General features: G+C 35.3%; 1 protein-coding gene across 11 annotated transcripts in view; it reads right to left on the reverse strand.

The window, feature by feature from the left end:
* PALS2 (protein associated with LIN7 2, MAGUK p55 family member) overlaps positions 1–20,349 on the reverse strand; it is a 136,134-nt gene that overhangs the window by 10,434 nt on the left and 105,351 nt on the right. For 9 of the 11 annotated variants that reach the window (XM_070787937.1, XM_070787936.1, XM_070787939.1 and 6 more), the window contains 7 exons: positions 18,773–18,814; positions 17,168–17,299; positions 14,161–14,260; positions 13,763–13,831; positions 12,038–12,199; positions 4,566–4,768; positions 3,482–3,610 (listed from right to left, as the gene is read on the reverse strand). In XM_070787937.1, coding sequence (XP_070644038.1) covers positions 3,482–3,610; positions 4,566–4,768; positions 12,038–12,199; positions 13,763–13,831; positions 14,161–14,260; positions 17,168–17,299; positions 18,773–18,814 — 837 coding nt within the window. Of the gene's footprint in view, positions 1–3,481; positions 3,611–4,558; positions 4,769–12,037; positions 12,200–13,762; positions 13,832–14,160; positions 14,261–17,167; positions 17,300–18,772; positions 18,815–20,349 lie in introns of all 11 variants that reach the window. The other 2 variants (XM_070787933.1, XM_070787930.1) reach the window with 2 other exon arrangements.

Here is a 20,349-nt window from a genome sequence, read left to right on the forward strand (position 1 = left end):
TAATACCTAAAACTTAAAAGCAAAATAAAAAAGTGTTTCAAGTTGATGGCTTAAACACTGAATTATTTTAGTGACTTTAAAATAATATTCAAGGAATATATCATAATTTTTTAAAAAAGTTTTAAGTCTGAAACTTAAAACTTTTTAATAATCATATTGTTAATATTATGACTCAGGAATTACACATATAGTATGTGCTTATTTTATATATGTAAAGTCTGAAATTATGTTAATGTTATTAGGAATGAAGACTTTCAGCATAGGAGAAAAAAAACGATTTAAAAAAGTCAAAGAAGTTAAGTAAAAATGTAAAATCTGAGTTGAAACTATCAAATTGAACTAATGATGTCTATATTCCAAAAGGGGGAAATATGTTTCCTTTATCTGGTCACTAAGAAGATCTCGAAACAATGACCAGCTAAGTTGAATACACAATTCTAGCATCCATAGGAGGCCTAAATACTACTTCCCACTAGAAGGAACCAGGGCTTTTGGAAGGCTGGTTCCAGATCTGGGCCAAGAAATGTGTAAGGATAACCTGGAGCAGCTCGTACCAGGAAGCAAAGAATCATTGAAGGTTATTGGGGTTGTATTAAAAAGACTCAAGACAATAAGAGGAATAGGCTCCTCCTAGCTAAAGATGAGACAATTTACACATCAAAGAGTAATAACTGACTTAAGCACAGACAAGGGAGTATTTCAAGTGACTTTAATATATAGTGATTTGATTTGACTGATATACTTAGTGGGATAAACCCTAAAGATAAAAGAGACAGTTCACAAGAATCATACCTGGTAGCATTTGTACACTTATATTCAGACTGCTGTGTATTGTGAGATAAAGCAAATGAGCAATTATGTGCTACTCTTAACATTCCCAGTGTTTTTGAGAACTGGGATACTCAGCACAGGAGAATGGAGTTACCATATAAAAGAGGTTAAGTATAAACCCTGTAATCCTGAATTTGATGGGGAAGTGTCAGTATAAATTCATGATACAGTTTCCTTCAAACATACAAACAGAAAAGCATATATCCAAATGAGCTCTGTCTACCTAAAAGGTGCATACAGCTAGAAACAATCCTCAATCTTGGGACAATGTGCATCTTTAATATTATAGTCCTAAAATAAAATATCATTTACTCTAAAAGGAACCAGAGCTTTTTGGACAAATAGCTGACTCCTGGCTTGGAACAGAAAATGTACAAGATGAGCCTGGAACATCTGTCTTACAGCAGGGAAGCTATATGAGACCATTAAGCTCATGAAATAGATCTCAAGGGCCAACTTAAATAAGCCCCCGTTGGTCAAAAATGGGACAATTTGAACATCAATAAGAATAACAACTGCAATAAGAGAGTAAAATATATCAAGTTTAAATCCATGTGCTTGTGGATTTAAAAACTAAAAAACACAAACCTTATTTGGTCACCTGTGGAGTCTGTTATGGAACAAACCCATTATTCTGAAAACTGATCTATAAAGGGGAAGTATCAAGTATATTTTCTACTTTTCTGTATATACTCTACTTCAGAGTAATCTACTAGTTAATGGAAAAAAGTCATTACTTAGAAGAATTCTAGTTTATAAATGCAGAACGAATGACAAACTTGGAATACTATCACTTCACATCACAGTTACTAAAAAAAAAAAAAAACACAAAAGATATCAGAAGAACTCTCCTGCCTCACAACTCAGACCACAAGTACGGAATAACAAAAGACACTGTGCATCTTTCGCATGTTAGCAATGGAACCCAGGGATTCCAGAGATAGGAAACGGTGAGCCCTATGATTATCCCAGGTTACACACCAGCTTGAAATAGCTTCCAGTCTGCAGCATAGGGAGGCGGAGCCCAGGAGGAGGCTACTGAACTCTCAGTTGTCAGCAGAGCTGACAGTCCAGGGAGAACAAGGCAGCAGGGGTTTGCAGGACAGAATACAGGATGGAACAGCAGCCTGGAGAGAGAACTCTGGAGACTTGCAAAAGACCCCCCTCCAGCATTCAGCTGAATACCAATCCTTGCACTTCACAACTACCCAGGATCACCAAAGAATCACCAGGAAGGATGAGAGCTATCATTCTGAGCCAGAAACAATATCCATGCCCACAGGCAGGACAGAAAACCTCTTGAGGCACAGGTCATCTGAGAGAGCACTCAAATGGGTTTTGCCTCAGCACTCAAGAGTAATTGCTCCTAGAATGAGAACTGCTCTGGTTTTAAAGCAAGATGTGAAAGGAACAAACAATTTCCAAATAGCTGCATTTCCCAGGACAAAATTCACAATATTAGGTATCCAATTAATTACTAGGACTGCAAAGGTGCAAGAAAATAAGACTCACAATGAGGAGCAAAGTCATTAAATAATCCAGAACTGGTGCAAATGTTAGAATTTGAAGACATGAAAACATTTATTATAACTATATTTCAGATATTCATAAAGCTCATTAGAGACATGGAGCAACCTGAAAAAGAACAAAGAAGACTAAAGCTACCTGATTTCAAGGCTAATCAGCTAAATTGTGGAAGAGGTAGAAGCAGGAGGGAGGGACTGTGAAGGGGCACAAGGAAACTTGTGGAGGTGATGGGCATGCCGTTTCTTTACTGTGATGGCCTCACAGGTGCATACATGAGCCCCACCTTATCAAGGTGTATACTTTCAACATATATCGTTTATTGTATATCAATTATACCTTGATTAAGCTGGGGTGGGGGAAAAAAGATTTAGAAGATATTAGGTAAATGCAATGTGTTAATCTTGTTTGGATCCTGATTTGAACAAACTAACTAAAAAAAATTATAAATACTGAGGAAATGCAAATACAGACTATATATTGATAACATTAAGAAGCTGCTCTTCCTAATGTTTGATGTGTTAATGGTTTCATGGTTACGTCCAAAACGTCTATCTTTAGACATAAATACTAAAGTATTTATGGTTGATGTGATATCAAAGATGTGCTCCAAAATAATTCAAGGTGAGGGAGGAAGTGAAGAGAGGTCTAATTGTAACAAAAATGGCCATGTGTTATTGAAGCTAAGTGGTGGGCACATGGGAGTTCATGTCTTCCCTCTTTTCTACATATTTAAAATTTTTCACAACATGAGAAAAAGAGAGGGAGAAATGAAAACATGTAACAACACCTAACTCTACCCATAGTAAACCTTATGAACATCTTGTATAGGCCCTGTTTCCACAGTAGTAAAAAGAGGGAATTAGATTAATATGTACATTTTAACACTGTTCCATTTCCTTTACACAGAGTAAACTTCTGTTTTAAAATGGAGTGGACGATGATTTTTAAGTAAAAGCAATACTGTTCTAAATCCTAACTACATCCAGGGAACATATTTTTATTCTGTGATACCTTATGTAATGTGTTTGTTTCATAAATATGAATAGATAGAATTAAACATGCCCAAAAGAAAAAGGAAAAACTTTAGGAGGAAAATAACACCGCTAGCCTGAACACTCCTCACCGTCAGAAGTTTGGTAGTGATACCAGCCTCCACTACGGCCTTGTGCATGGCACGTAGGGTATCCAGCTCTGGAGCAGCAATGAACACAACATAGGGCATGAACTCGGATGTCCTCAGCACTTTCAGGGCCTGTGTAGAAGAAAGTTGCAAACCAATTTATATAGGATTAGAATCTGAATTATGTTACCCTAAATAATCAAAGTCCACCTGCCCTCTTCCTAAAGATAAAGGACATAGTCTAACACCTGCTCCCCATCCCCTCACCTCCCTTCTATCCTTCTGATTCCATATAGTGCTTTCCTAAAATGGTGATCCATTAATTTTGTTCTGATTTCAGTCTCACTACTCTTTGGTACCCCTGAACAAAAAAAAAGTATTAATGATCCCAAATCATTAAGAATGATATAAATGCTTTCTATGTTAATTGTAGAATTCTGTTAATATTGAAAAAGCAGAAATAATTTCAGTGTCCGTTAACTGGAGAGTGGTTATATAAATAATCATATATCTGTACTATGAAATATCATGCAGCAATCACAAAAAAAGCTCTATAGTACCTAACACGAAAAGATCTTCAAAAAATACTGCTTAATGAAAAAAGGCTAAAGAATCTGTATAGAATTTTTCCATTTATGTATATAAGAAACAACAAAAGTAGAAAACCCATTACATTTTCTAAATATATATATTTTTTTATTTAAAGCATACTTAAAATGACAGCATGATATGCACCAAACTATTAATAATACAAATCTCTGAGTAGGGAAAGGGGATTGGGTTGAGTGTAGAATGGTGGGAAGGGGTCAGTAAAGGACACAGAATGAGAATGAAATGAATGGGATATGTGTGTGAATGTGTGGGGCTGTGTGTGTGCTGGGTGGGAAGGGGTGTGACTCAAGCATCTATTGCCATCCAAGTCTCTGCTGACTAATGGATTAGAGATTTAGTAAACTAGCTGTAGATGCATAATAAGGTTCTCTATCGCCACAGGTAATAGAGGAAAAGAGATATCCTCATAATCTGAAGACAAAAACTCCACAGGAACTAAAACTTAAAAAACAGCTTTGGAATTCATACAGCTTACTTGTGGGTTGACATCCAAAATGCAAGTTCTTCCAGTTTGGACAACTTCAAGAATGGAGTCGATCTTGGTTCCGTAGAGGTTTCCTTCATATTCCCCATGTTCCAAATACTTTCCAGCTTTAATATCAGCTTCCATCTCAGATCGTGACACAAATTTATATGCTTGGCCATCTTTTTCATCTTCCCTTGGTTTCCGTGAAGTAACTAAATAACACAGCATTGAGAATTTGTACAGAGACAATGCAATGTATTAAAATATAAACCAAAATGTACAGGGTAGCTTAAGACTTTTACATTTAGTGCAGGGGTTGACAAACCATAGCCTATGACCAAATCTTATTTTTGTAAATAAAGTTTATTTACAAAACCTGTTTGCTTCTTATTGTAAATAATAATACTTCTGTAAAAAAGTTTTACTGGCACACAGCTTTGCTCATTCATTTTATCACCCATGTTTTCATTCATTTTACAAAGGCAGAATAGCTGCTGCTGCTAAGTCGCTTCAGTCGTGTCTGACTCTGTGTGACCCCATAGACGGCAGCCCACTAGGTGCCTCTGTCCCTGGCATTCTCCAGGCAAGAATACTGGAGTGGGTTGCCATTTCCTTCTCAGAATAGCTGTGGTACAGACTAAACGGACGACAAAATCTAAAATAAAAAAGTTTACTGACCCTGATCCACAGAAATGTTTTAAGAGGTAGTCTCCAATATACAATTTACATCCAAAAAATATGCTTTATAAAGTCAGTTTGAAACTCGAAATATATTTTACCTAGAAGCAGAGCCCTAACTTGAAATTCCTAACTAAGGTAAGAGCAATAAGTGTGAAGTCAAGTCACTGTCACTCAGTCGAGTCGACTCTGCAACCCCATGGACTGTAGCCTACCAGGCTCCTCCCTCCATGGGATTCTCCAGGCAAGAGTACTGGAGTGGGTTGCCATTTCCTTCTTAAGTGTAAAGTATATTGCAAATGAGTGTCTTTTCTATCTGACCAATACTCCCTTTCTGTTAAGGAGTATTAATTTCTTTATACTTTAACACTGCCTAATTGCAAGTCCAATAAGTGAGCAAAGTTCTATTCTTAGTTGGTATTATCAATTTTCTGAAGTGTAGTTTTACCCACAAATTATCTGTCCTTTATTTCACCCTAGTACCACACCTTTCTTCTGGCTTCCTTCTACTTGACATTTCCAAATGTTAATTGTTTTGTTTTGCACCTCAGTGGTAGATCTAGCCACCTGGATGTTACTATGTTCTACTTTCTCTACTCTGACCTGAAGTATTCTTTCTGAGAGAATGAGAGAGAGATCAAGTCAAAGATCCTTTTATCTGGTATTTGAGAAACATACAACTCCTTTGCAACCTGGCTGTGCTAGAACAGATAATTATCACCTTTCAAACTGTTGTAAAAATGCAGTTATGTACTCTCTGCCAACTTGCTAGAACTCCCTAGGAAGAAAGGTAATTTGTGTACGTGTGTGTGTATATTCAAGTTTAACCTTAATCTGAGTTTGGCTACATCAGATATATATAAAAAAAAATTCTACTTCTATTAGTCAAGTACTTACACAAGCAGAATATCTGAGGAAATCATTAACTATATGCAATTAAAGTTAGAAAGTAAACAGATGAAAAAGTGACAGTTAGTATTTGGACTATTTGTAACAACACACCAAGAAAACTTTTATAAGAACAAAACTTTAAGTTCAAGCTCAGTAACAAGGGTCTAATTGATAAATGAGATCATTATGTACGAGACAATTCCCTTTTTCCCCTGCTGTTTTCTGGCTCATCCCAGATTACTGTAGAGAGATTTATGAAGTCACTTAAAGAGCTTCAAGATGCCATAATGACTTTTCATGTTAAAAAATGTGTAATCTCTAAGGTTTCTGGAATTCTTTACCAAAAGTGGTATGATAAAATTTCAAAGGCAATTTTAAGTTCCCCAACTACACACATGCTAGGACTTGGCTTAGTATCTGTGAAGATAATTTTAGAAGAGTATGACTTTTGTGATGCACCACAGTGAAACCACACATAGAAATGTGCTGCTTGAAGTGGAACGTACAGACACACACACTGCCTCCACCACTACCTCTATCACGTGGAGAGAATCTCACATTATTGGGGAAATGTTTTTGGTTTACAAGTGAATTTTAACTAGAATACCATTCTCTAGTGGACACACACACACAATCTAAATTGCCACATAATTAAGTCTTTTTCCATTTTTAGAACAGAGAAATTAGATCAGGGTGACTTAACTACAGCTGATTCCTTAGACTTTTATGGTAACTAATAGATTGTTTAGCAAAATTCTAATCTTTAGCAGCTCTTCATATAGTGAGGAAATAAGCAACAAAGTAACATTTGTTAACTATTCCAAGACATAGTAAAGAGAAAACATAATTAATAAGGCAGTTTAGCCAAGAAGATGAATAATTTTTAATTATTAAATTTATATTTATTTTAGGATCATATAATACATAAAGAAAATGAAATCAACTTAATCTAACAGCAGTATTTACCTCCTTCCCTATGAGACCCTGCCATCCAGACCACCAGACAATGTATCACAAGTTAAGGAAACTTGTCACACTTAATATTTTTTTGTATGTGTTAATTCTGAAGCTTAATAAAAACTAGATGTTATATAAATGTGAATGATTTAAAAAAAAGTAAGACACACCAACATCATGTAACGAAATGAGAGTTGATGTATGGATATACATACATAATTCTATATAAAAATTCATATATGAATATTTACAGTTACTAAAAATCTGTTGAAAGGTAAAATAGTATATCTTTCTGTAAATTAATTTGGCATGAAGAAAGCAAGATGAAATAAATATATTTATACTTCTATGTATAAATCCCTCTCTACATATATATCCTTTGGTTTACTAATTTTACATCTGAGATTTACATATACACAGTTTAGTTACTTGTAACAAAAATGCCACCCAAATCATGCAAATGGACGATAACAGAGAGGGTTAAATAAAGCATGATATACTTATATACTAGAATATTAAGAAGCTAATATGATTAATTCTTAGGGTTTTTTAATCATGATAAAATATATATAACATAAAATTTATCATTTTAACCATTATTAAGTGTACAATTAATTGGCAGTAAGTACATTAACACTGTTGTGCAACCATTACCATTATTCATCTCCAGAATATTTTAATCATCCTATACAACAGAAACATAAAAAAGAATTACACTCACTATTTAATATTCTTAGAGATACAGCAGAGATAGTTCCCAGAAACAGATGGTGCTATGGGAAAAAAAAATTAAACAGGAAACAGAAAATAATCCTAAAATGAAAATTATGACTAGTTGTGATAAACACTGATGAGATAGAAGATAAAGAATTCAAGGTAATCTTTTAAAGAGTAGAATAAAAAGATAAAAGGCTAGACAATATGAAAAGTAAGAGACAAAAGAGATAAATCCAGGATGTTCAACATCTAGCTAATAGAAATTCTAGAAAAAGTCAAAACAGAAAACAGAGAGAAATCATCGAAGAAACATAATTTCCTAGAATGGAAGAGCATGAATTTCTAGTCTGAAGAGCCACAATCATCAGCACAAGGAATAAAAATAGATGCACACAAAGGCACATCATTATTATAAGATAATGAAAACCAACAAAATAAAAAGACTCTGAAGGAAAATCAGGTCATTTATGAAAGAACAAAAATTAAAATGATGTCCCAGACTTCTTAAAAGACCCTGATGCTGGGAAAGAATGAAAGCAGAAGGAGAAGAGGGCAACGGAGGATAAATTGATTATATGGCATCACTGATTCAATGGACATGAACTTGGGCAAATTCTGGGAGATGGTGAGGAGCAGGGAAGCCTGGTGTGCTGCAGTCCATGGGATCTCAAAGAGTTGGACATGACCTGGTGACTGAACAACAGACTTCTTAACCAAACTGGATTCAAGAGTAACATCTTTTCAGTATTAAAATTTAGACTTTCTATTCTCAATTAATCAAATACAGGGCAAAAAACATACAACTTCAAACACAAAGATCCAAAAATTAACATCCATACACCATTTCTTGTCAAGTTGCAAGTGATGTGCCGCAGCAAAACAATGCAATAAACCAAGAAAGAAAAAGAATGGGACCCAGGAGCCATAGCTTCAACTCAGGACAACAATAAAGGGAAACATCCTTATGCTAACGTGGGATAGACAGAGAGGAGTGTGTGTAGTCCTCACTGAAGCAGGAAGACTGAGGCTTGTGAGACTGAGGTCTCCAAGAAAAATGCGTGACTTACCGAATAAGCCAGTCTTTGTTTTAATACAAAACTATATGCATGAATTATGACAGAATTCATGCATATAGTTTTGTATTAAAACAAAGACTGGCCCAGATAATCACGATGGTGTGATCGATCACTCACCTAGAGCCAGACATCCTGGAACGTGAAGTCAAGTGGGCCTTAGAAAGCATCACTACAAACAAAGCTAGTGGAGGTGATGGAATTCCAGTTGAGCTATTCCAAATCCTGAAAGATGATGCTGTGAAAGTGCTGCACTCAATATGCCAGCAAATTTGGAAAACTCAGCAGTGGCCACAGGACTGGAAAAGGTCAGTTTTCATTCCAATCCCAAAGAAAGGCAATGCCAAAGAATGCTCAAACTACCGCACAGTTGCACTCATCTCACACGCTAGTAAAGTAATGCTCAAAATTCTCCAACCCAGGCTTCAGCAATATGTGAACCGTGAACTTCCTGACGTTCAAGCTGGTTTTAGAAAAGGCAGAGGAACCAGAGATCAAATTGCCAACATCCGCTGGATAGTGGAAAAAGCAAGAGAGTTCCAGAAAAACATCTATTTCTGCTTTACTGACTATGCCAAAACCTTTGACTGTGTGGATCATAATAAACTGTGGAAAATTCTGAAAGAGATGGGAATACCAGACCACCTGACCTGCTTCTTGAGAAATTTGTATGCATGTCAGGAAGCAACAATTAGAACTGGACATGGAACAACACACTGGTTCTAAATAGGAAAAGGAGTTCGTCAAGGCTGTATATTGTCACCCTGCTTATTTAACTTATATGCAGAGTACATCATGAGAAACGCTGGGCTGGAAGAAGCACAAGCTGGAATCAGGATTGCCGGGAGAAATATCAATAACCTCAGATATGCAGATGACACCACCCTTATGGCAGAAAGTAAAGAGGAACTCAAAAGCCTCTTGATGAAAGTGAAAGTGGAGAGTTAAAAAGTTGGCTTAAAGCTCAACATTCAGAAAACGAAGATCATGGCATCCGGTCCCATCACTTCATGGGAAATAGATGGGGAAACAGTGGAAACAGTGTCAGACTTTATTTTTCTGGGCTCCAAAGTCACTGCAGATGGTGACTGCAGCCATGAAATTAAAAGACGCTTACTCCTTGGAAGGAAAGTTATGACCAACCTAGACAGCATATTCAAAAGCAGAGACATTACTTTGCCAACAAAGGTTCGTCTAGTCAAGGCTATGGTTTTTCCAGTGGTCATGTATGGATGTGAGAGTTGGGACTGTGAAGAAGGCTGAGCGCCGAAGAATTGATGCTTTTGAACTGTGGTGTTGGAGAAGACTCTTGAGAGTCCCTTGGACTGCAAGAAGATCCAACTAGTCCATCCTGAAGGAGATCAGCCCTGGGATTTCTTTGGAAGGAATGATGCTAAAGCTGAAACTCCAGTACTTTGGCCACCTCATGAGAAGAGTTGACTCATTGGAAAAGACTCTGATGCTGGGAGGGATTAGGGGCAGGAGGAGAAGGGGACAACAGAGGATGAGATGGCTGGATGGCATCACTGACTCGATGGCCGTGAGTCTGGGTGAACTCTGGGAGTTGGTGATGGACAGGGAGGCCTGGCGTGCTGCGATTCATGGGGTTGCAAAGAGTCGGACACGACTGAGCGACTGAACTGAACTGAGAGCTATCTTTATATTGGGAGGACACTCAGGAAGACAGCAGATAAGGCCTACACTGGATAGAGCAAGAAACAGCAGAGTGAAGATATTATTAAAACATATGGAGGACTAACAGAAGAAATACCAGAAAGATTGAAAAGTGACTGTTTCTGGTAACTAGGTAGAAGAAGATGGGGTTATTTTTCATTATATATATATATATTTTTTTAATTTTATTTTATTTTATTTTTAAACTTTACATAATTGTATTAGTTTTGCCAAATATCAAAATGAATCTGCCACCGGTATAAAATATGCTACATGCATTAATTTGATAAAAACAGAAAACAAAATAGTTTAAAATACTCTGGTCACAGTGAGATTTTTATTTTGTTAACTATTTAACTAGGATTTGTCTGATTTACTGATTTACAGTGTATACAATGCAACTCAAGCCCTAAAGGGATTACAAACAACACCCCTAAGAATGCTAGCAACAGGATTACTCACTGAGAACTGAATGTCTAAGCATACTGGATGAAAGGACAGACACCCTAAAACTCATCTGACAGAGATGGAGTGATGCCAGGCTAAGACCTGACTTGGAAAGCTTAAAGGAATTAAAACGTCTACAGAAATTCTATGTGAATCAAAACGGGGCTTGTCAGCAATGGACGCACAGAAAGGGGAGTTACGAAGGCAAAACTGGCTTATATTCAGGGAAGAGATAAGTTCCCATAAGTAAAGGCTCATGTATCTCCAAGATGAAGACATAAAGACACATGCATAGTAGTCCTTATACTAAGGCCTTCTAAGGCAGATATATCATTTAACTCCTTGCTTTAACTCCATTCTCATCAAGCATGCTTTTGACATTATTTAACTTTCCTTGTAAATGTATGAATGGAGAAAGAATGCAAAGATCATAAAATGAGTGTTTGGTTCACTTAATGCTTGTACTTCCCATCATGTATTTTATACATAAATAAATATGTGAACTTAATTAATCTTGCTTGCTCTGGAAGAAGAATCTCTTTTGACGTGCTATCAAAAAGCAGGCTCATGACCTTGAAGGAATGAGACCTATAAGCCAGAACACACAAATTCACAAAGGGACTGCGACATTGGGAGTGTTAGAGGATCCAGCATCTTTCCCCCTTTTCTTTGCAATAAAATAAGTGAAAAACACAACTTTTCAGATATATGTCAATTGTACAAGAATATACAAAGCTAATGTTAATTTTGCCACAACTCTTAATACCTGCATTTAATGAACATTACCGGATTGAAGAGTCTGGAGAAGTGACTGCCACCAGCCAGCAAGCTGACAGAGGCTACAGTGCTATTTCACTGCTATTTCAAGACAGCTGTAGAGTTGTCAAGCTTTCAGTATCATTTGCTCTTTCATTTCCATTGGCATAATTAGAAATTCCTTGGGAATAAAATAATAGTAATTCCTACCCCCCACCTCGGCCCCCCTGCCGACACACACATCCTTTCCTTCCAAATCAAATAGCAAAGGAAATGCAGAAGACTTACATGGCACTGTGGTTCCAAACCTAGTGGGATTTAACACTATGAACCTGTTTTTCAAGCTTCTTCGGCCCACACCTTGAGCTCCTATCAATACTAACGTCTTTCTCTGGAAGGGAGGCATTTTGGCTACCTCCTCGTATATCTGGATTTCATGACGATCGAATTCTAAATGTAAGGGTAATAGGAAAACATCATATTCAGTTCTGTAAACATCATATTCAGTTCTGTTCAGTGATGTTTTAGCTGTCTTGATAGTGAAGTATCACCTGAACGGTACTGACTTAGCGTAGATTTTTAAAAATAAATTTGGTAAAGTACAATAAATTATTTTGTATTCTGATTTAAACATCTGCTTCCATCCTTTTGCCTTAAAAATCTAACAAAGCTAAAAAAGTGTCCTTGCTTTATCCTTATAAGACAGACTATCCATTAAAACTTGTTTCTTCGCAATTCATCAGTAGAAATAATTAGTTAATATAATCAAATTGCAAATTAGTTTATGTAATCTATTCCACTAAAAAGTGCATATCAAATAGGAAGGATAGCTGTATACCTAGAGTAGCCACTTAACTAAGTTTCATAGAATGAGTACTCCTTCAGTGATATAAATGAATAAATACTGTGTGGCAACTTCTGCAAATATCAGTTTGATTAATAAAATGCATACAGGCAACGTAATAACATTTAAATATTAAGATTCTAAATTTATGTATAAAATAAAACGTTGATCCTAATCATTTTCAGTAGAAACACATTCCAAAATTACAATCAATGGGAAAATGAAAAACTTTCCATTTTGCAAGAAAGCTTTAAGTATATGTATTTAATGAAAAATAAAGCCAAAGAGAATTTGAAATATTATATTACCTATTATTATGGCTATGACTCTCAATCTACAATAATAACACTTCTTCCTTAGGTTATTATCTTAATAGCAACACTTTCTTTGCACAATTTCTCCACAGTAGGTTAAGGGAGAGTCTATTTTCCCCTTATTATATTATTATTATTATTATTGCAATATGTCATTACATTATTTTCTTTATAGTGTGCTGTTTAGTTTATTACCAGCATAGAGGAAGCTCTAAAGTCAAGAAAGCACTTTACAATGATCAGTTCTTTTGAGTCTTTGAATCAGAGTCTCTAGAGCCTTCTGATTCAAAGAGCTGCATGTCACTCTTAGCAGCCTCTACAACTGAAAAGAGTAACTGGTGGGTGTCATATTTATCTGTCTTTAAATCTAAAAAATTTAAGAAAGAATCCTATTAGATCAGGCTAAGATTTGTTTGGTCCAGTACTTTTCTCCAAAAGTATCATGGATAATGTTATGGTAGAATATGTTTGCCATTAATCATAACACTTTTAACATAGTCATAAAAAGGGATTTTGTTCTGCAGAAATAACACATAAGTTCCTGTCAAAGTTCTTAAAAAAACAGTTTCAATTGTCACATTGTTCCTTCATTAATACAAGCATAAATCTTAATGAATTCATTTTACTGTAAATTATGCTCATAAAATAAAGCACACTGGTGATAGTACAAGCATGTATATCAGGATTTAAATAATGCCTATATATTACTGCACTGAGTGTCCATATTGCAGTTCCTTGCAATCGGGTACTAATATGAATTCATTCATTAAAAATTATACATTTAGAACACATGCCACACTAATGATAAAGCTAGTTCATAGTTCACTTGGACTTCTCAAAGTATTTAAAACATACCTGCATTTCTGGTTGTGAGATACATCATCTTTTTCTTTTTTTTGCTACTTATTGTTCCACAAAAAGGTCCTGAAGGATGACAAGGCAAATATAACTTAAACAGTATGTTGGAATATATACATTGCCCTGGGGTATTCTATAGGGCTGGGAGAATTATCTTCCCAGGGTTGCATCCTACAGAGCCGAAATGGGCAGGGGTGAGCTGAGCCACTGAATTCTGATATAATACCAGCAGGTGGCAGAAAGGGATCAAAAAGTTTATTTTTGAGAGTGATACAATGAAGCAGATGTTGACTTTAGATATATTTTAAATAAATTCATCTGCTAATTCAGATGAAAGAGGTAAGAAAATGTGGCCACAAAGGGCTACTTGTTACTTATTGTGTCGAGTTCGTCACCTGAATTATCCCAGTCTCTTCTAACAAAGGCCTTTCTCTTCTCTTCCAGGAACTGGCTTGGAATGAGACCAGCACTTCCTCCCTCTTTTACATGGCTAGCCTAGAATCAAATTAATGAATTGTATATATCAGCGACTAAAATTTGAGACAACATTTTAATAAGCAGGACATGCAGTAGTCAGTTAAAAAAAAAAAGTTTGCTCTTAAGAAACGGACCTTGATATTTAAGTGCATGGCACTGTCAGGATACTGAAAGACCTTAGTACTGAGGAATCAATGGGCATCTAACCAGAGTGCCACCTGGTAGTGAAATTTTAAGACCAAAATACAAAAGCATACAGGATCTTTAAATTACTAATACCTTCTTATTTATAACACTAAACTAGAGGGAATGGAAAGGAATAAATGCTGTTCTCTGTGTTAGCACTTGTTAGGTGTTTGCTATCATATTAATCCTACTACAATGGTATTTCCTGAGGCCAAATGAAAGTGGGGGGCGGGGGGACAGACAGCACTGGGAGAACAGAGTGGAGGGTTTAATTCATGCTGCCAGGAATCTGAATATCCTGAGAGGAAGAATAAGTTTAAAACGGGTAAAACTTCACCTACTTCGCTCATTATTAGAGAAATGCAAATCAAAACTACAATGAGATACCACCTCACACTGTTCAGAATGGCCATCATCAAAAAGTCTACAAACAATAAATGCTGGGGAGGATGTAGAGAAAAGGGAATGCTCTTGCACTGTTGGTGGGAATGTAAATTGATACAGCCACTATGGAAGACGGTATGGAGATTCCTTAAAAACTAGGAATAAAACCACCATATGATCCAGCAATCCCACTCCTAGGCATATAAAGACTCATGTATTCCATTGTTCACTGCAGCACTATTTGCAATAGCTAGAACATGGAAGCAACCTAGATGTCCATCAACAGATGAATGGATAAAGAAGTTGTGGTACATCTACACAATGGAGTATTACTCAGTTCCTTTTTATAAGGAACACATTTAAGTCAATTCTAATGAGGTGGATGAACTGAGAACCTATTATACAGAGTGAAGTGAGTCAGAAAGATAAATACCATATTCTAACACATTTATATGGAACTAGAAAAATGGTACTGAAGAATTTATTTACAGGGCAACAGTGGAGAAACATACATAGAGAATAGACTTATGAACATGGGAGAGGGGAGGAGAAGGTGAAACGTATGTAAAGAGTAACAAGAAAACTCACACTACCATATGTAAAATAGATATGGGAATTTGCTGTATGCCTCAGGAAAATGAAACAGGGGCTCTGTGTCGGGCTGGAGCGGTGGGATAGGGAGGGATTTGGGAGGGAGCTTCAAAAGGGAGGGGATATATGTATACTTATGGCTGATTCATGTTGAGGTTTGACTGAAAACAGCAAAATTCTGTAAAGCAATTATTCTTCAATAAAAAATAAATTAATCAAAAAAAAAACTTAACTTTTAAACTGAAACCCAAAGTATTTCAAAACAGTGGCTGGAGAACTGGCTACTAGAGATACTGGCTTATCACACAATGTTAGTGACTTTACCCTTAAAACTAGAACAGAAAAATCTAGTATTATTTTTAGCAATTAAAATCTTAAAAAATACATTTTGAGTAACAGATGACAAAAATGCAGGAAGAGACAGATAGATAATGCTGACATGGTTAGAAGAAAACTAAGAGATGGCATTCAGAGAGAAGGGGGTAAAAAAGAAACTTGGGAAAGTTCAACAAAGGAAACTGCCCATAGAAAGCAGATATTTTTAGATGAGAGTTCTAAGAAATTCAGTTGAAACCTCTTGAACTCATGGATTCTGTTTATTCATTTCTTAGTTCTCTCGCCACACAGTACACTTATACATTATAATGTCTTAATTTGAAGGACATATTAGTAAGATTGTTCTTATTGTTACAATTCATCCCCCCTCAGAAGTCAATATAACTTATTAGAGTTAATTTGAGTTACTAATGAAAGTTTAGTTGCTCAGTGGTATCCGACTCTTAGTGACCCCGTGGACTGTACCCTGCCAGGCTCCTCTGGCCATGGAATTCTCCAGGCAAGAATACTGGAGTGGGCTGCCATTCCCTTCTTCAGGAGATTTTTCCGACCCAGGAACTGAACCTGGGTCTCTTGCATTGCAGTCAGATTCTTTATAGTCTGAGCCACCAGGGAAGCCCTGAGTTTCTAATATCTCAGTTTAATTCAGAGTTCAGCATGGATCCCAGGTCCTTCCCGCTCACACCTTGCTCCTTAATGAGACTCTCTTTTACTGTGACAGTTTAAGGAATTTTAGACTTTGTTTCTCCAGTTCTGGTTGTTAGTCTCTGTAAGCAATTACAAAAACAGACTTATTACTGCTGCTAGAGACTTCTGAAAGCTGTATTAGTGAAAAGGAAAAACAAGAAGACTATCACACACATCTTCTGAAAAATGGAGGGGGAAAAGACAGTGGTAACACATATCCCTTTCTATACACACAGATTTTAATCCAAAACCAAACAACACAGATGATAAAGCAAACCTTCAACTCTCAATAACTGAGGTGGGCAAATAGATTCAAGAATTAAAGAAATTAAATTTTATTTGTCATGAACATACATACAGTGAGAGAAGACAAGAGGAAGACTACTCTACCCATAGTAAAGACTTCTAGTTAAAACAAACACTGAAAAAGGGATGACCTCAGGGGAGTTGTTCCTGCTGAGTGCTATATTTTACTATAATCTTATGTGGAAGAACCGACTGGTCTAGTCTCTAAACCACAGGCTAGTTAATACTGAATTTATTAACAGCTGCTCACAAAGTCCCTCTCAATTTGGTCTTCTGTCCACAAAATTAATAGCCATGAAGCAGGAGCTGTTCATGCAGGGAAAAAAAAATCACTAGAACAAACAATAATACTTTCCTCCTGAATATTCAGATATTGGTCAGATCTAATATTGAAAATAAGAAAGCAGGTGAAGAAATTTTGAGAAGCGTACTAACCTGCCACCAGTTTGGGTCTTCTCTGTTTACAATCTGAAGAATTTCTCCTTTTGAAAACTTCAATCCTGCTTCTTTGCAGGGTATCAGGTTATCATTGTATGGATTATAATCAAAATGACATTTCACAAATACCTAAAACACAGCACAATTAAAAATACTAGAAATGTACCATTTGTCACTGGATTTTGGAAATCTTTTTCAAAGCACTGTGAATTAATTGATAACGTAAATGATAATGTATTTAGTACTTCAGCTAAGGAACTTGTTTTCCTTAAATATAAAGTTATTAGAACATTAATAATTTGGTATCAGAAAACAAAACAGGAAATAAACATTAGTATTACATTAAATTTTTGTTTCTATCTTTAACTTCTAATCTTAACAGTTTAACAACTGTTTTCTTCCACCTTTCTTGCTTTCTCACTTTCTCCCAATCTTTCCAGATGATTGTCCAACCAACAGTGCATAATTTTTATGTAAGTAAATGACACTTTCTAATTAACATCCTGAACTAATATATGCAGTTAAGTCATATGTTTCAGATATAGTAGGAATGACTTTTTGAAAGGTTCCTAAAGCCAAAATTAAACAATAAAGGTTCATGTTGAAATCAGACCTGAAATATAGTCAGTAACCTTTTTTTAAAAAAACAAACTTTCATCCCTGGTAATTACATATATTTTTAGTCACACAGATTCACACTGGCCAAAAGTTGTGAAGAAAATAGTTTTCTGGAATTATCCTGCTTTGATGTAAAAGATCAGCATCAAATTAATACTAAGACAAATACTAAAAAAGCCTTGAAGCTATTTCCAATTTAAATTCATGTAACTATGGAAATTTCTTTTAAATCTGTTTTATTAATAAAACTATGTCAATTAGCATGGTAGTTATGATCTCCAATATCCAAAATATTTAGTTTATTTAATTTTGAATTCTAGTTAGGTTAAAAGCATTTTCAGTATTCAATGGCAAGTTCAGACCAATTACTTTCTTACTACAGACCTTTTCCAGGCATATTTATAGAAATTTAAATTTTATCTTCTAGAAAACTGACTAAGCATTAATCAGCAGGTAAACTAACAAGCAGGAAAGCACATAATTAGTCAAAATAATGATGTTACTTTCCTATGTTTATCAATACTTGTATAAATATAACCAAACAGGATATTCAAATAGCACAAGTAGATCATTACATTATTAGTGTAGTAAAATGTAATGTGACAGATGCATATTAAAATAATTTAAAAATAATTAAATTTGAAACATGACAAAATTTTAGTTATTTACAATTAGATGATTTTTATAGAAAGCATTCAGAATATTTTCAATAACTTTTGAAAGGCTAAATATTAATGCTTAAAAAAAATCAGTAAACCAGTAATTTTTTTCCTGATACGCAATTTTAGAAATATCTACAAAGCAAGCATACAAACAGTATTATGATCGCTAAAATGTGATAATTGGCTAACTTGACAATGGCATGCAGCTCAGTGGTTTGGCAATGGATAAAAACCAAAATGATTAAATGTAATTAGGTAAATTTAGTTGGCTAATAAGACAGAAACACGGAGTACCACAAAATGTCCTGGAATGACACCATACCTGACGGACGTGTGCGGGATGCCTCTCCATATTGGTGCAACTCTAAAAATATATTTTTCATTGCATAAATAAAGCCAGACTTTAAATTGATAATAAATTAAATAAATATAAACAAACTACTGGCCCATTTTCATTTCATTCACTTGGTAAAGCAACTACTTCCCTAATTAAATGTCCAAAGGGTATAATACCTGAAAATTATAAATGATAGAAGCAAAAGTTAGCAGAGATGAGGTAAAGATGAAGGAGGGATATGTAAAAGTTGTAAAAAAAAAAAAAAAAAAAACTTGGATACTCCTTATTTCTCATAAAAGCTGTACTGGATCAATAGTAAGAGAATCCTATCATCTAACCGTGAATGTGTCTATTGGTCTTACCTGTGGGTCAGAACATACTTGTAACAAAAGGCTTACACTTTCTCAGTTACCCCAAATTTCAAATATTCACTTCCCTACTCCCATCAAAAGGTGCTGGAAATATCATCATTTGTGAAACAAACCACATCTCTCAAATGTAAATGATTTCTAGAAGAAACAATTCTCATTTTTCTCATTAACCAAATTAGCTTTGGGACATTACTCTTATGCTTCAAATACTCAGATTATATTAGTTTTACTCTGACCTTTGAAAATTTGTCTGAAAAATCAATTAACCCCAACCTTTGATCTAAACATTTTGCAATGGCCTTTAAATCATAGAGATTTGACTAGACTTTGTACAATTATATTTTATTAAGCACACTTAAAAATGTTTCACTAATAAGCTATGGATGTTAACTGTTTATTGGTTAAGAAGTGACTAAACACAATCTGCTAAAATATTTCAATCTCATATTCTAATCACTAACAGAACTAAGTGATCAACAATCTAAAGGAGTTGGAATCGAAAAAAGAAAGTGGCTTTTAAACCAGGAAGCAATGTTAACCTCACTCAGAGTATAAATACAAATTAAAACTGTATTATAGTAATATTTTCCTCCCATCACATTAGCAGGGATCCAAATATCTGACAACATTCTGTAGATAGGAAAATGCCAACTGACCCACAGTCCTAACAGGTGGGTGGAAAAATTGATTTAATCCCTTGAGAGGCCAATTTAGCAATCAACAGCTATCAAAATTACAAAAAATCTCTGACCTAGTAATCCATCTCTGGGAATGTACTCAACAGCAGTGTTAACTCAGATATATGCAAAATGACTTACATAGAAGACTATTAACTACTGATTATTTCTTAATCACAAGTGATTGGAAGCAATCTAATTGTTTAACAATAGGAAGTGAGGACTAGACTGGTAGTGGATTAGGAGAGAGATTTCAACGGAATACGTATTCTTACTTCTTGACTCTTAGAACCTTCTAAATGAAAACTAAGTTCTTATGGTAATGAAAGTAAAGATAAAATAACACCCCTTCTGACTAAAATGAGGTAACAAGGACCCATTCTCTAACCTGAGAAAACTAAAATATAAGACAAAATATATGAAATGTTTGTCAAGACATCAGACTACAAAGACAGTGATCCTTAAAAAAAATGGAAACAAACAAGATGAACTTTACCACTGCCCCAACTAACTG

This window comes from Bos indicus, chromosome 4, assembly GCF_029378745.1.
Source record: "Bos indicus isolate NIAB-ARS_2022 breed Sahiwal x Tharparkar chromosome 4, NIAB-ARS_B.indTharparkar_mat_pri_1.0, whole genome shotgun sequence".
NCBI classification, from domain to species: Eukaryota; Metazoa; Chordata; class Mammalia; order Artiodactyla; family Bovidae; genus Bos; species Bos indicus.